Source organism: Somniosus microcephalus, chromosome 29 (assembly GCF_052327205.1).
Source record: "Somniosus microcephalus isolate GS21.2 chromosome 29, FLI_Smic_1.0, whole genome shotgun sequence".
NCBI classification, from domain to species: Eukaryota; Metazoa; Chordata; class Chondrichthyes; order Squaliformes; family Somniosidae; genus Somniosus; species Somniosus microcephalus.
The window spans coordinates 8,120,903-8,138,113 of NC_141015.1; the positions used below are offsets into that span (position 1 = coordinate 8,120,903).

Sequence of the window (17,211 nt, forward strand, 5' to 3'; positions counted from 1 at the left end):
GAAGCAGTTACGCTTCGTGTCAGAAGGGTTACCCCCTTCCTGGTGCCACTCTTTCTTATTACTAGGTTTCATTTCATGTACTTTTCCTTTTGGTGGGTGCTCTTCTGTCCCTCTACCATTCTGGTGAGCCAGGGTCAGTTGTCTGACCACTGTCTCCTCGGTGACCCGGGGGTCTTTCGGGTCAAACCATAGCTCAGACTTGGCCCTGATCCGTGGTAAGCTGTTTGCCACCAGGCTTCGGAGCCAGTGGGCCAGCTCGTCCTGGTTCAGGTGAGCCCGGTTGAGATCCCCATTACAGGCACTCTTGTACACAGGCCACAGTTGGTCTGCAAAAGCCTGTGGGGTCTCCCCTGCTAGCTGTGTTGTCCTCTCCACCCGGGAGAAGGGACTACCATCATTCATACCCATGGCCTCCAGAACTTCCTCCCGGATAGCAGCGTATCCACCCTGCCCTTTTTTACTCTCCGCAGAGAGGAACTGGTAGAGTTTGCCATCCAGGGAGAACAGGAGCATTTTTGCCATCTCTGAGTCATCGCAGTCGTTGATACCCGCTGCCTGTTCCACTTCCATGAAGTGGACCGAGGGGTCCCACTTTTGGGTGAGCTTACTCAGGTGGCTTATCATAGCCCTAAGCTGTTGGGTGCCATGGGGAGCCACAAATTGGCTTTCAAGGGGTCCTTGACCCCCACCACCGACGGGCAGGCCAAACTTTTGCTGCGGGACCGGGCACATCGGCCCCGGCTCCGACCCTTCCTGCATTGGTTCGCCCACCCCTCCCTGCTGCCAAACTGAGTTAAAACCCGGCGCCACAGGTGGTGGTGGTGTGCTCTTCCTGCCAGCCTCACAAATCGTCCGTCCCTCCTGCTGCCAAACCGGGTCGTTCCCCGGTGCCACAGGTGGCGTCCGAACAGTTTCCCCTTGCACTTCCAGGTCCACCCGGGCTTATTAGGCACACCATGCCTTTGGCCCTGGACAGAGCAGGGTTCAAACTCTCTATGTTTCTGGCAGGGGCCGTGATCTCCCGCCTCATACCCCCTGGTGCTTGCTATCTTGTAAGCTGCCTGGACATCTCTCAACCTCTCCTCCTGCTCTCTTACTTGCTTGGTAAGGCGGGCATTCTCTTCCCGTAACACCAGTTCACTGTTTTTAGCTTCGGTGACCTGACACCAAAACTATTCCTGTCTGTTTCTATGTTTCTCTACTATCTGCATTTTTTCCTGGTTTTGAGCGGTTAGTTCTGCCAATAATTTTTCCCCTGCTAGAGCCCTTGCGTGAGACAGTTGAGCTGATTCCTGCAGCTCTTCTGCCAGTGCCTCAATGCGTTTGTCTAAAAGCTGGATCTGTCGCTGGGAGCATACCAACCAGATGGCTTTCTCCACAGATTTCTTGTGGTCCTTGCTCTCAGTCCACTTGGCTGCAGCGTCCATTGGACGCTCAGCGCGCAACAGATTGAGCACCCATTTCTTTTTTATATTTACTTTCTCGAACACGAGGAAATCCTCTCTTCCATCTTAGTTCTTTCTTCAAAAACAGTGTCCACTGCATCACATCCCTTTTGCCAAGGTCCTGCTGCGGTCGCCATTATGTAGGGGGTGGTGGTGTGTGTCAGCTTCACCTCTGACTTATGAGCGGTTCGAATCGCTCCCACTCCCTTGGTTCTAGACCTTGGACTTATTTGGGGGTTGTGACAAAAGTGCAGCAGACAACTGGTTTTGGTGCAAGAAACTTTGATCTTTATTCAAGAGAGAAAATATAACACAACAATCTTAACACTCTAATAAAATGGGGAACATTTCGATACACACAAGGGAAATTACAGTAGAAAAATACCTCACCCCTCCCAATCCCACTTTACTAGCTAAGTTGGGCTCTAGAGGACCAGGGATAATGCTCACCAAACGAATCCTTGACAGTTGAGCTGGTTCGCAGTTTCGGGGTTCACTGGATGTGTTGGTTGGTGCCTGCCGTACCCCGGATGTGGTAGAGGACTTCGACTGCATGTCTGGTCAGTCTTCGCGAGTCCGCTGATGCGGTAGGGTGCGTATTGGATTTATCGGGTGAGTACCCACTTTTCTTCTGTTAGAGATAGGGTTTAGAGTCTTTTTAAGTAAAAAATCTTACCTAGGGGTAAGTCAGGAATAGATTGCAGAGTGGAAAACTTGCGAATCTTCGGTTTTCTCCCGAGTTGGTTTTCTTTGGTCGCGGTGGCCCAATATTATCCGGTTGGTTGGTGGTAACATTCGGTTGGTTGTTTCGTAAGGCCCTTGTTGCCGCGAGGTGTCTGATGGTCACTGAAACTGTTGCTCTGGTTTCTTGTGTGTTGACCTGCTTCCAGAACTGTGAACTTCTTCGAACTCGATGAACTCCTGAGAACTGCCCAGAACTGTAGAGCTTGTAGAGAGCTTGTTGTAACTGTCTAACTGCTGAACTGTCTTCTTGAGAAATCAGGCCTTCATTTATACTAATTGGGGCCTCCTAATCCGCGCGCCAAATCAGTCCCGGTTTATTGTAAGATTTTGGCAGGCTCGTTAATAGTAACTTGTTTATGAATGTGTGAAGTGGTTTCGGGATGGTTCCATGAGCTGTTGAGCTCTTACTTGATTGTAGTCATTGTGCTCAGGTCTCGAGTTTCCTGACTGGGCCTGAGATTTCTATGGAGTTGGGCGAGGTGATTTGTTCTATGCATGTTTTGGATGGGTCCTGTAATTTGGGTGGGACTGCTCTTCTGTGGGTCTGTTGTTAGAATGTAAATTGTCTGATGGAGGCTGAGTGACATTAGACAGTGCCCCAGACAGTTTGATTAACTCCAATACTCAAACTGTCTAGTACAGAGGTTGATCCCATCTCCTGTTGCAGCCTTTTCCTTTACAAGCCCAAACATGCCTTTTTAGAATACCAAATCTTGGTTTTTGACCTTGAATCTCCCCCTGTTTGGCCCAATACATTTTATCACCCTGAAGTGGTTAGAAAAGAGTCCAAAGTCCTTTTCTTTAGGGTTTTTCTCTGAGTTTTGGGGGATCTGTGAATTTTGAGAATCTTACAGCAATGGGGCATATTTTGAGGATTATTATCAGAAGAAATTTTTTCGCACTTAGAGCATGGAATGTTTTATCACAAGTGACTATTGAGGCAGAGACTAGAACACAATTTAAAAGAGATTTGGACAAATGTTTGAAAGGGAATATGGGATTAGATAGATAGTTCTAGTCGAAGAGCTAGAGAAGCACGATGGGCCAAGCGGGCTCCTTCAGTGCTGTCATTTCTGTGATTTGATGACTATGTCCACTGCTGATGGCGTATGTATCCGCATGCACCAGGCTCCATCCAAAATCGTGCCTGTGTGGCCATTCTTCATATGTGATCCTAGACAATGCAGACTGTTTGATCTTGGGGTGGGGGGGAGCGGGTTGGGGGTATTGACTGCTGCTGGATAGTGCATGTGTGGACATCAGGCGAGGTTAGGATCAAGCTGGGATTGATATAAGTGAACCTTGGATGATTATTTCCATTCCCTAACCTGCGCCACTAAAACCAGTTGTAGCATTCCTAGTGCCACTCTGGGTAAGACCAGCGAACTCGGCACAGTCTGGGAATTGGATGAAAGCTTCTGTTCCACATTGCGGAATTACATGCTGCCTTTATCAGTTGAGCCATCAGGGGAGCTTGCAAATACTATTGTGGATTTGTTTGCCTGAAATAATCAGCGAAGTGAAGGTCTTTGACCAGTCTGCTACCCAGAAGGTGAGATGTAATGGGCCATGGAAAGTGATAACCACCTCACACACCATCAGCAATTTTGCATTGGCCAGGACATCGGGGAGAACTCCCCTGCTCTTCTTCAAAATAGTGCCATGGGATCTTTTATGTCCACCTGAGAGGGCAGACGGGGCCTCGGTTTAGTATCTCATCCGAAAGACGGCACCTCTGACAGTGCAGCACTCCCTCTGTATGCACTAGGAGTGTCAGCCTGGATTATATGCCCAAGTCTCAGGAGTGGTACTTGAACCCACAACCTTCTGACCCAGAGGCAAGAGTCCTACCAACTGAGCTATGGCTGACACCTGATCAGTCCTGGATCCTTGAACCTATGCCCATATGTTTGATTCCCCAGTCCCTTATCATCTCAGTAGATTTTTCTTGTATCTTGTCTGGTCTGTTACATCATTACCACAATGTGGGACTCTAAACTGCGCAAGATTTTCTAAATCTCTCTGGTTGCTGACCTGTGATTTCTCTTATCTTCTAGATAAGACAATGTGTAGTTGGTGATTATGCACGTCTTTGGGGAGATGCCCAGACTGGTTATCGAGTTCAACAATTTCAGATCATAACCTCGGCCCCTATTTCATTTTTACTTATATTTTTCCACTCCTTTCCTCCCCCCCCCCCCCTTTCCTTTTGTTTCTCTCTCACACCTGGCAGCTATCTTTTGCCCTGCCAGTACAATTTACACCTAATCCCAGCATATTACCATCTCGTCTAGCTTCTAATCTCTTTTACTTCTTTTGGTTCTTTTATTCTTTTGTCCGATCGCAGCCCTGCCTTCGATCTAGTTCCTTTTCTCTCCAGTTTTGAAGAAGGGTCAAACCCGAAACGTCAACTCAAATTTCTCTCCACGGATGTTGCCTGACCTGCTGAGTTTTTCCAGCATTTTCTGTTGTTATTTCTGGTTCAGCTATGCTTCTTCCCTTTCTGGTTTATGTTCACAGTTGGTTCCATCAGATGAAGTGTGATTGCTGCAATGTGCTTATTACTATCACGTCTTTATGTAGAACTGAATGTGTTTCTTTGACTTCACTCAAACAGTCTTTGCAGAACTGATACCTTTTTATTTATTTTTTCCACTCCTGTCTTGAAGGCATTATTCAACCATGGGGAACAGAATCAGAGCCCAGTGCAATCCTGCTCTCACCTGATATCCTCATGCACACTTTCCTGGGACTTTATAGCTTTGTACTACACAGGGCAGGGCTGTGGCCCATTAGGCCATTGGGGGAGCTGTGAAACCTCTGTAACTATCAATTGTCACAGAATATCCTGCAAAGGCACAGAGCTGTTAGTCACATGATACCAAGCTGCACTTGCATTCACATCTAGTCAACACGGTGACTGCACCATCAGTACACTGCAGTTCTCCACTAAACCACCAAAGTATTCCAATTACTACACAAAGGAATGCAGTGGGTTACAGTCTGGCCTTCCACCTGTGGGACATCTTCAAACTGAGCCCAGTCTGATGGATTGAAAGTTTCCTCTGCTGCTGTAGTTGTACTAAATGAAAGTGAGCCTCAATCCATTACTAGCGGGCATTGTTTCACAGCGTTGAGCTTTAGCATCCAGGAGATGTCAGGTGTGGAATATATAAAATGCCACTCTGATCCAGTAGACGGTGTTGTTCTGAGGCACAATGTCGGGGCAGAGTAGCGCGAGCTCAGCTCTGCATCTGAACGCAAGCTTCACATCCAAGGTTCCAAGTTGCATCTTATCAGAGAGTGTAGGTGATCATCTAATCTGACACTGACGCTTGGCCAAAATGGGAAGTGTTCCATTTTCCAATCCGACATCCATCACAAAACTCCAAAAAAAAACTTTTTTTAAAACTCAATTGAATATGAGGCTCACAAGTGTCGGCTTGGCTCGGTTAGTTTTCTTGCCACTGAGTCAATAGTTGTGCATTGAAGCCCCACTCCAGACTGATACTTAAATACTGCACTGAGGGAGTGCTGCTTTGTTCAGAGTGTCTTCTTTCAGATAAGACATGTAGAGATACAGATGTTCCAGTGATTCGTGAACCTGGATAGTTGCCGAAGAAAGTCTCTACTCTGTATGTTGATCAAAGTTGCCTTTAATGATTTAACATTGCACACAGCATTAAAACAGTTTATACACAAGCATAAAGATAGCACCCAGCAATACATACGCCCTTTAAACCAAGGATCTCCGCATCAAGGGAGAAGAATGAACAGCTCCCTCGTAGCTCGTGACATTTCTTCTTGTTCTTGGGTGTCCTTCCTCTAGGCGAAGCTTCTTAAGGCCCCTCTGACTGCAGTGCCAGACCAGCCATGATATCTTCTTTTATGTTGTTTCTGCTGATTGAGGTGTAAGTAAAGGTTAGGAGAAGATCCATTTTGTCCAATCATCCACCGTTACTAGGCATTAATGATGGACTGTTTGGTGTGTTATACCAGGTGCAACCCTTCACCCACAGCCTGTTCTTCCTTCTCACTTGTTTCAGACTATGGAATGCGTAGGCCTCTCATCAGTGTCCAAACTTTCTCAAAGTCTTGCTTCACACAGACATGTCCTGCCCTTCCAAACGATTTCTAACGGCAGCAGCTTTTTACCAAGGATTGTTTAAGTTTGCTCATTTCATTCTTCAGTTTTTGGGCCTTTGCAGCAATTTCTGCACAGGCTGTCTTTTTGTTTTAAATTCACAATGTCCCAGCAATTTAAATGTACAATGTCCTAGGGATCAATGTTAACCCTTTTTAATCCTTCAGGCATTAAACTGAGGTCGTGTCTGCCTGTTCGGGTCAACATAGAAGATCCTATAGGACGATTCGAAGAAGGGCAGGGAACTTTCCTGGTATTGTGGCCAACAGTCTACCTGCAACCAAGGCCATCAAAACAGATGAACTAGTCGTTCATCTCATTGTTGTTTGTGCACAACTTGCCGACATAACAGTGACTATACTTCAAAAGTAATTTAGGAACACAGGAACAGGAGGAGGCCATTCATCCCCCTCGAACCTGCTCCACCATTAGATCATGGCTGAACTGTATCTCAACTCCATATGCCTTGGTTCTGTAACCCTTAAATACCTTGCCGAACAATATTCTATCAGTTCTGATGAAAGATCATCGACCTGAAAAGTTAACTCTGTTTCTCGCTCCACAGATTTCCAGTATTTTGTTTTTATTTCAGATTTCCAGCATCTGCAGTATTTTGCTTTTGTAATATTCTATCATTTCAGTTTTTAAATTTTCAATTGACCCTCAGCCTCAACAGCTTTTTGGGGGGGAGATTTCCAGATTTCCACTCCCCTTTGTGACATCATGTACATAAACTTGGAGAATGGGCGTGTAATTGGCAAATTCATTTCAATATGGATAAGTGTGAGGTGTTACATTTTGGTAGGAAGATTAAGGAAGCCACGTACTGCTTGGATATGAAGGGGGGAGAAATTCGGTATTGACCCATTTGGGGCGCAAATATCGGCCGGGCGCAAAGTTTAGCACCTGGCGCAAATTATCGCTTCCAACTGCAAACTTGGCTTCTATCGCCCCTGGAGGTGATTGGAGCGCCAAATCAGGCGCTACACACCTCTCTTAAGGTGCTAACGCCGAGGAGCAAGGCGCTAACTCACAGCGCTGGCGAAGCTCATGTGATGTCAGTCAGCAATGGAACACAGACACACTGGCGCTGGCCAGTTCTTAAAGGGGAGGGTCGATCTTGCTCTCCAACCACACCCTGCTTCTTGAAGCCTTGAATCTCTGCCTGGAGAGACCTGTACATCAATTCTGCTGGAAAAAACAATGGAGAGGCCCAGGGAAAGAGCTCAGAGTGCAGCCCCCACAGTCTCTTCTAAATCGATGCAAGGAAGATCAAATCAAAATGAACCTGCAAAGTGCTGCTCAGTACCCAAAACTCCTTCACACAGCATTGAATCTCTCCAGAAGTCTCTCTCTCTCTCTCTCTCTCAGAATGTATGGTGCAAAAATGTCACCGACAAAAAAACAGGGAGGAAGCGGCCGCCTTTAAATAGCGCTCACCCAGTCCCTTCCCGACTGCAAAATGTTCCCCTCAACCTGTCGTTGCTAGCGGCAGGCGGAAAAGCGGGGGTGCCACTCAATATCCCGTCCGGGGCGCGTCGGGGTGTTGCACGCTCGACTGACATCGCGATCTGAGGGCACAGGAGATCGTGGTGATAGTGTTTAGCGCCGCCACAAAATGTCTGGTCAATTTTGCGAGCGGCGCAAGTATAGCCACGCCCGGGCGCTAGTTGCTTTGCGCCCTGTTATAACAGGAGGCGCTAATCAACTGAATTTTTCCCCCTAAGAGTCTAAATGGAGCAGAGGAGCAAAGGGATCTTGAGATACAGATACACAAATCACTAAAAGTAGTGACATTGGTTAATAAGCCCATAAAAAAAGTAAACCAAGCACTGGGTTCATTTCGAGAGGGATAGAATTGAAAAGCAGAAAAGTTATGTTAAATTTGTAAAGAACCTTGGTTAGACCACACTTGGAGAAGGTGCAAATAAATTCACCGGAATTGAGGATATACTTATCAGGAAAGGCTGAACAGGCCGGGACTCCTTTCTCCAGAAAAGAGGAGGTTGAGTGGTGACCTAATAGAGGTCCTTAAAATTATGAAGGGGTTCCACTTGTGGGGAGACCAAAACTAGGGGCTGTAAATATAAGACAGTCACTAATAAATCCAATCGGGAATTCAGGAGAAACTGCTTTACCCAAAGAGTGGTAAAAATGTGGAACTCACTACCACAAGGAATAGTTGAGGTGAATAGCATAGATGCATTTAAGGGGAAGCTAGATAAGTACATGAGGGAGAAAGAAATCGAAGGATATGCTGATCAAGAGAATTTTAGAAGATCATGACTAGAGCATCTACAATTTCCTCACTTTTATACCCTGGGGTGGAAACCATCAGGCCCTGGAAATTTATTTATCTTTAGTCTCATTATTTTCTCCATTACCATTTTTTAAAGTTATATTAGCCTAGTAAGTTCTTCCACTTGATTTATTTTCATTTTTCCTTGTATCTCTGGTACTTTATCCTCATCCTCTGCTGTAAAGACTGATACAAAGTAGTGGCTCGGTGTCACATTTTGTTTGATAATGTTCCTGTGAAGCGCCTCGGGACGTTTTGCTACATTAAAGGCGCTATATAAATGCAAGTTATTGTTGTTGCCACTCCCTGATTTTCAATGACAATATTACCTGTGTCTGTCTTTAAGGGGCCTTCATTACTCTTAGCCACCCTCTTTCTCTTAATACACTTGTAAAATCCTTTAGTGTTATCCTTGATATCCCTCACGTTTTTTCTTGTATTCCTTTTTTGCAGCCTTTACTACTGTCTTTGCAACCCTTTGCTGTTCTTTACAACTCCCCCAGTCCTCGGGATATCTACTGTTCTTTGTATTCGTTTAAGACCTTGCCTTTAGTTTTATACTATCTCTTATTTCTCTTGTTGACCAAGGTTGCTTAATTACGCAAGTAGAGCTTTTGCCCTCCAAAGTCCACCTCACTGAAATTTAAAACCTTAGTTTGTGACTCTCCCTTTTCCCCCTCAAACCTAATATTGAGTTCTGTCAAGTTATGATCACTGAGTTAGGTGTTCCCTTACCGTTAGACTATTGACTAACTCAGGCTCATTACTAAATCTAATAAAGCCTGCTCTCTTGTTGGTTCAAGAATATACTGCTCCCGTACACTGTCCTGAATACACTGAAGATATTCGCTACCTTTGGGACTCGAGCTGTTCTGCTTTTCCCAATCTGTGTAAAAATTAAAGTTTCCCATTTTTCTACAGCCCTATTTAAACTTTAAGCTAGGACCTTGATCCCAGCCTGGTTCAGGTGCAGCCCATCCCAGCGGTACAGCTCCTTCCTGTACTGGTGCCAGTGTCCCATGAGATGGAACCCCTCTTTCCTGCTCCAATCCTTCAGCCACATGTTTACCTTCCTGATGGGTTTGTCCCTATGCCAATTTGCACATGGCTCGGGTAATAATATGGTCACAGTGCTTTGGGGTAGCCAGAGGGTGAATCTGTTATGTTCTCTCCTTCCCACACCCCTGGCCTCTGTTGCCTCAGTTTAGTGCCAGTGTAATGCTACCCAGACAATTGTTAACCATCTATACAGCTTACGTGACTAAGACTTGCATTTATATAGCGCCTTTCACGACAACTGTATGTCCCAAAGAGCTTTACAGCCAATGAAGTACTTTTTGAAGTGTAGTCACTGTTGTAATGTAGGAAACGCGGCAGCCAATTTGCACACAGCAAGCTCCCACAAACAGCAATGTGATAATGACCAGATCATCTGACTATCAATTCCCCATCATTTAAAAAACTTCAACCATGTGCATACGGAGCCTACATTTCTCCAGAGTAATCTTGGAGCCTATCCTCACAACTGAAAGCACTAAAATTTAGCATCATCTTGTTTGTTTCCTCCCCAAAGACTTGTCCTTTAACAAGTGGGGGAAAGAAAACTGGACACAATGGGCTCGATTTTGCAATTGGGGCGGGCTGGGGGCGTGTCAGGTTTTTCGAGTCCTGAACCCGACTCCAGTGTGATGTGGGAAAAAAGTGCGATTTTCCCCTAATTGGGCACTTGATTTCCAGCGTGTGGGAACCCCTGGCCCAATGAGTCTTTCCATCCTAAAAGTTGCCTCCGATGACGTCATCAATGCTGCTGGATTTAAGGCCTGCAAGCAGCCTTGCCTCTTCTGGAGACTGCAAACTTTATGCCCATTGCTGTGATCGCTTCATTCAGCAACTATGTCCAGCAGTAGGCCAAAGTGTGCTCCACGGTTCGATGACGCCGCCCTGCAAGCTCTAGTGGAGGGAGCAAGAGCAAATAAGGAGGTGTTCTTCCCTTCCTCAGTGAGGAAGAAGCCTCCCCAGCAGACGAAAGCTGTGTGGATGCAAGTGGCCCAGGAGGTCAACTCTATGTCTATGTGCCGCAGAACCTGGCTGCAGTGCAGGAAGCGGTTTCATGACCTTCTGTGCACAAGAAAAGTGAGTATGACTTTCCCATCACCCTCAATCTGATCCCCATTGTCTCTCCTCACCAGAACTCTGCTTTACCAACCTCTTCCTCCACATCCCACTTGACACTTACATCCCTGCACCCTTACCCATTCCCTCTCTCTCTATGGTCACATTCACTTAACTATTCGACCATGCAGTCCTCACACTCTCTATCACTGATGCATTGACAACTTACAACACACAGGGAGGGCCCTTTGTCTCCTTCTAAGCATCTATGCTATGGATTCTCTACACTCACTCCTTTATTCTCACTCAAACTCCACTTGTGTCCCTCATTGCAGGAAAAGAGAGCCCACAATAAGAGGGAAAGAGCGAGGACAGGGGGAGGGCCACCCTCAGTAGCCCAGCTCACCACCTCGGAGGAGGCGGCCCTGGAAATTGCCGGGATTGAGGAGGATTCCCAAGTGGGGGGCGGACAGGCGGGCGCATCACAGCAAGCTGGTGACAGAATAGTTTGGCACCTCTCTCATTGACACTGCATGAGTGACTGATAATGAATCTGATGCTCTAACAGATTGACTTATGGTCATCTGCACTATTCAATGTGCATGTAACCTTGACCTCACATCTCTAACTCTTTTCTTTACTCCCCCACAGGACCATCGACAGCCCCCATCCCCACTGTCCAGGAGGAAGAGGCTGAGCTTCCAGACTCCTCAGAGGAAGCTGCAACCTCTGAGGGCGCAGCGTCAGCAGAATTAAGCACACACATCACCAGCGCAGACACTCGCACCTCGGTGGGACCTTCGGGACATAGAGTAGAGTTGTCACCTGGTGTATCACAGTTCACAAGTGAGCATCAGCAGATGGTGGAGACAGGGACAGCAGTGGAGAGTCCTCGTCGGAGGGCGCAGGACACTCCCATCTCGGCTTAGCTGCATGTCGACCCTCTGCCTCTGGGTCCATCCAGAAGAACAGCGGCGCTGGAACTCCAGGAACAGGTGCAGGAGTCTCTGGCAGGTTTTGTCTCCAGGGTCGCTGCGAGTGTGGAGCGAATGGAGGAGTCCATCGCTAACATGAGCAGAGCCTTTGTGGAGGCATTGGCGCATGAACGCATCACCACGGAAAGGATGGCAACCTCGGTGGAAAGGATGGCTACCTCCATGGTAAGGCTGGCTACCGTAGAGGAGAGGATGGCTACGTCCATGGAGGAGCTTAGTCGCCAGGGTATGGAAAACATGGTAATTGTTCAGAATAGACTGACCTCTCTTGAGGAGTGATGGTCAGCTATTGAGCAAACAAACCAGACCTTCAGGCAAGTCCTCGGGAGTAGGGCTTCCAGTACAGAAACGGGTCCTCATGGCCCCCTGAAGTGCAGCAAGGTGCTGTCAAGCCACTTGCTAGCCCTGAAGTGGGGCTGACCCATAAGAGGGATGTTGGTGGCAGACAACAAGGAAGTGGGGGCTCCTCTCCAAGCGCTCACACAACCATGTCACTGCACAGCCCTCGGTCAGAGCCCCACCAGAGTCTCCACCCAACTGAGATCGGCATCTCAACCCCTGCACAGCCGCAGGAGCAGCAGACTGTTGCCGAGCCCTCACAGGTTCGCAACCCCAGAGGACGCCCGCCAAAGGTGTCGAGACAGGAGCAGCAAGAAAGTGAGCAAGGGGCCTCCACATCTGCTGAAGCCACATGGGGAAACACCACGTAGGAGCACGCATAAGAGGAAGATACTGCACAAGTAGTCACTTGGGTGTAATGTTATGTTAAATTTTGAAAAGCCATCAGTTGGTTATTGTCATTAAAAATTCTGATGGCAAACTATTGCAGTTGTGGCGTGTGTCATTTCGCTAATGGGACTTCCACATTGAGGGCTTAGGATGACTTGCAATTGTCAGTATGGTGGTCAGAGTGATAGGAATCCGCAGGTTCTTGGCCATTGTCGATGGTTTGATAAGAAGGTGCGAGGCAAAAGTGTTTGATTGTGCAGGCTAAGCAAATCTGGCCAAGATGAGTGCATGCCTTGCATCCCGGGCAGCAATGTGCTCGCGTGCTGCTGCCGCTGGTTGATACGCCTCTGCAAGCTGTTCGTTGTCGCTCTCCTCCTCCTCCTCCTCCTCATCTGAGGAGGCTATGTGATGAGCCACTTGTTCCTCGGACATCTGCAAGCCACGATGCTGTGCCATGTTGTGAAGTGCACAGCAAACCACAACCATTCTGGAGACCCTGGCTGCAGAGTACTGCAGGGCTCCACCTGATCTATCAAGGCATCTGAAGCGCATCTTCAGCAAGCCGATGGTTTGCTCGATTATGGATCTGGTGGAAATGTGGCTGGAGTTGTAGAGCTCCTCAGCTTCGGTGGATGGGCTCCTCAACGGCGTCATTAGCCCTTGTCTCCAAATAGCAATCCGAAAAGTTGGTCTGGCAGACTGAAGAGCGGAGGCACACTAGACTGGCGCAGGATGAAGGAGTCGTGGCAACTGCCAGGGTAATTGGCGCAAACATGCAAAATTTCCTCCTTGTGGTCACACACCAGCTGTATGTTGAGGGAGTGGAAGCCCTTGCGATTGACAGACATACCTGGATTGCGATGGGGTGCCTTAAGGGCCACATGTGTGCAGTCAACGACGCCCTGCACCCTTGGAAAGCCTGCCAGATTGTCAAACCCAACCGCACGCGCAGTTACACCGGCTTGATCCTTGGAGAAATTGATGTAATTATGCGCGATGGCAAAGAGGGCATCGGTTACCTGCGTGATGTAAGTGTGTGCGGCTGCCTGGGAGACGCTGCTGATGTCTGCTGCTGATCCCTGGAATGAGCCTGAAGCAAAAAAGTTGAGTGCGGTGGTGACTTTGACGGCCACTGGTAAGGGGTGTCCACCTGTTCCTCTGGGCTCCAGGTCTTGCTGCAGCATTGCGCAGATGTCACCCACTACCTCTCGCAAAAGTCGGAGCCTCCTTTGGCACTGCTGCTAAGTCATGTTGAGGTAGCTGATCCTCTGTAGACCCTGTTTTGGGGTATCTCCTGCGCCGACGTGCTTCCATGCACTGGCGCCTTCTGGCCTGTGCAGCTTCAGGTGGGTGAGCAACAGCTTGGAGCTCCTGCTGTTGTTCCTGCAGTTGGTGCTGCTGTTGGTCAGGGTTCTGCTGCTGCCGCGGCTGGTCTTCGTCCGAATCTGATGTCCAGGAGGAAAGGAAATAAATAGTTCCCATTCTTCTGGTATATACCTCAGTTGAGGAAGCGCTCATTCAAGATGGGGAGAGGGGTTTCCCAGGAGGTCACACTGGAGATGGGTGTCAGGCTCCAAACTTCCACAACAATGAGTAGGCCTGCTAAAAGTTCCCCCAGACCTGAGACAACAAAGTTCTGCCACCTGCAAATGATGATTGGTGAAATCCTGGTGGCATCACCATTAAAAAGGAGTTTTCACCAATCATCATTAGAGAATATCTTGAGTGTATTCAGGACAGTTTACTGGAACAGTTAGTAAGCAATCCACTTGTGATGCCGCCAGGATTCACTGGCGTGTTCCGGAGGAGGCGTGTAGCACGTGGGAAAAGTGGGGAAATTGAAAGGCCTCTCAAAGTGGGATTATAGAGGCAATTAAGTGGTTCTTAAGGGCCTATCCTGCCTCTTGGAGGCGGGATGGAAACGGGGTCAGAAACTCGCATGTGGGAAAATTGCATGGAAGCGGGATCAGGCCCGCACGCCATTTTTTGCGATTTTACCACCTCGCGCCTGGCAAAATCGAGCCCAATAAGTTTTATATGGCTTAAGTAGCGTAGTCTTAGTTTATACTCAATGGCCCTAGCAATACAACATAAAACTGTATTTTCTAATCAACTATAAGCTCAGACCTCTTGTCAGTTACCTTTAACAGGTACCCTGTTAAAAAATAGAAATACTCTCGGACTGGGCGAGAGTTGTTGGCATGTTATCCTTTTCACTTCTGGCCCAGGTTCGAATCCAGGTTGAACTGATGGAGTGAAAGTCTTCTCCCTGTCTCCAGTACAGCTGCTGTGTAATAGGTGTTTGAGGCAGTATCATTGCAGCATGAGTCCTTTGCACAAAACTGCCCAATAATTTGGCACAAAGCATCATTCATTGGCATAACTCAAGATGGCTGGTTTTTACCAGAGGAAAAATTCATGCAAGAGGATTCTCTTTGGAGATTTGGGGTTAAGTCATTTTGAGCCAATGTGGAGGCAGCTTTATCTTTTCATTCATGCCATACTAAACCTGGGAGTGTTCACTGTCCATACTATGCTATATGGACCAGAAATGCGAGTCTCAGTCGTGCTTGGCTCAGTGGTAGCAGTCTTGCCATTTAGGAAGCTCAAGGAATCAAATTAATGTTTTTTTTCTTTTGGATTATAGGCAGACAGCAAGTGATCGCCTCTCTGCCCCAACCCTGCCTCTCCGACACAACGCCCTGCTTCCACCGATCGGCAGTGCTGATATCGATCCTTCAGCTGCAAAGTTAACTGCTCGACCACAGGTACTTGAGGAACTTCCCCAGCTGTAACCTGCTTCAGTTACTGCCACACCATGTGTCACCGAGTCATGTCATCCCTCTCTGCAACTATCATATAACCTGAAACTATCCTGCATACAATCGATTGATAACCTGAAACTATCCTGCATACAATCGATTGATAATCTGAAACTATCCTGCATACAATCGATTGATAACCTGAAACTATCCTGCATACAATCGATTGATAATCTGAAACTATCCTGCATACAATCGATTGATAATCTGAAACTATCCTGCATACAATCGATTGATAACCTGAAACTATCCTGCATACAATCGATTGATAATCTGAAACTATCCTGCATACAATCGATTGATAATCTGAAACTATCCTGCATACAATCGATTGATAATCTGAAACTATCCTGCATACAATCTATTGATAATCGATTGATAATCTGAAACTATCCTGCATACAATCTATTGATAATCTGAAACTATCCTGCATACAATCTATTGATAATCTGAAACTATACTGCATACAATCTATTGATAACCTGAAACTATCCTGCATACAATCTGTTGACAATCTGAAACTATCCTGCATACAATCTATTGATAATCTATTGATAATCTGAAACTATCCTGCATACAATCGATTGATAATCTGAAACTATCCTGCATACAATCGATTGATAATCTGAAACTATCCTGCATACAATCTATTGATAATCTGAAACTATCCTGCATACAATCTATTGATAACCTGAAACTATCCTGCATACAATCTATTGACAACCTGAAACTATCCTGCATACAATCTGTTGACAATCTGAAACTATCCTGCATACAATCTATTGATAATCTGAAACTATCCTGCATACAATCTATTGATAATCTATTGATAATCTGAAACTATCCTGCATACAATCGATTGATAATCTGAAACTATCCTGCATACAATCTGTTGATAATCTGAAACTATCTTGCATACAATCTATTGATAATCTGAAACTATCCTGCATACAATCTATTGATAATCTATTGATAATCTGAAACTATCCTGCATACAATCGATTGATAATCTGAAACTATCCTGCATACAATCGATTGATAATCTGAAACTATCCTGCATACAATCTATTGATAATCTGAAACTATCCTGCATACAATCTATTGATAATCTATTGATAATCTGAAACTGTCCTGCTCGCTCCTGTTGATAATCGGCTACTATTTTATGCATTCCTGATTTGAAGTGTTAAGCAGAGTTAGACAATTTGGAAACATAATACTGTATGGACTAGAAATTGGGTATAGCCCCGCCAGCACGTTTGCGCCGAAAATTTTGTGCCCGCCGCGGAGCCAGTTGTGCCCGCCCCATATTCACTTTCAGCGCCCCAAAGCGGAACCGGGCGCTGGTACAGGGTGTGTCCGCCCCGCTTGGGGCACTGAAAGTGAATTTCAGCGCTCCCGGTCCCGCTGTGCCACCCGATGCGGTGCGGCAGGCTGCTGTACTGCAGGCCTCCCCCTTCTCTTAAGGGGGAGGTGCCTGCAACGGCCGGAGCCCCGATTGCAAGTGCCGGCAAAAGAGCCCGGCACAACGGAGAAGTGCCGGGCTCCACGGAAACCAGCCGGCAATGCCGCCGGGGGGGGGGGGGGTGGAGGAGGCCGGGGAAGGAGGTGCGGGCAGGCGGCCGCCGAAAAAGCGGCCGCCCCGCACCTCCACCTTAACTTGCGCCGCTAAGGCTGCAGTAAGGACCCGGTCTCCCGATGTTGTTAGCGCCCGCCACGGAAGAGGCGGCCGCTACTGAAGATGGGGATCGGCGTGGTTTCGGGCGGTACCGGGGCACTGCGCACACCGATGACGTCATCGGTGCCGGCGCAGCGCTACCGGCTAACGCCGATGTTAGGGCCCACCTAATTTCGGGCGCGACGCAACTTCCGGCGCAACCCACTCTTTCGCCCCTAATTGGGCGCAAACGCAACTGAATTT

General features: G+C 47.3%; 1 protein-coding gene across 7 annotated transcripts in view; it reads left to right on the top strand.

Annotated features, from left to right (window-relative positions):
• fam149b1 (family with sequence similarity 149 member B1) overlaps positions 1 to 17,211 on the top strand; it is a 166,323-nt gene that overhangs the window by 122,559 nt on the left and 26,553 nt on the right. For all 7 annotated transcript variants that reach the window (XM_085970128.1, XM_085970124.1, XM_085970129.1 and 4 more), the window contains one exon: positions 15,116 to 15,236. In XM_085970128.1, the coding sequence (XP_085826254.1) occupies positions 15,116 to 15,236 (121 nt within the window). The remainder of the gene's footprint in view (positions 1 to 15,115; positions 15,237 to 17,211) is intronic.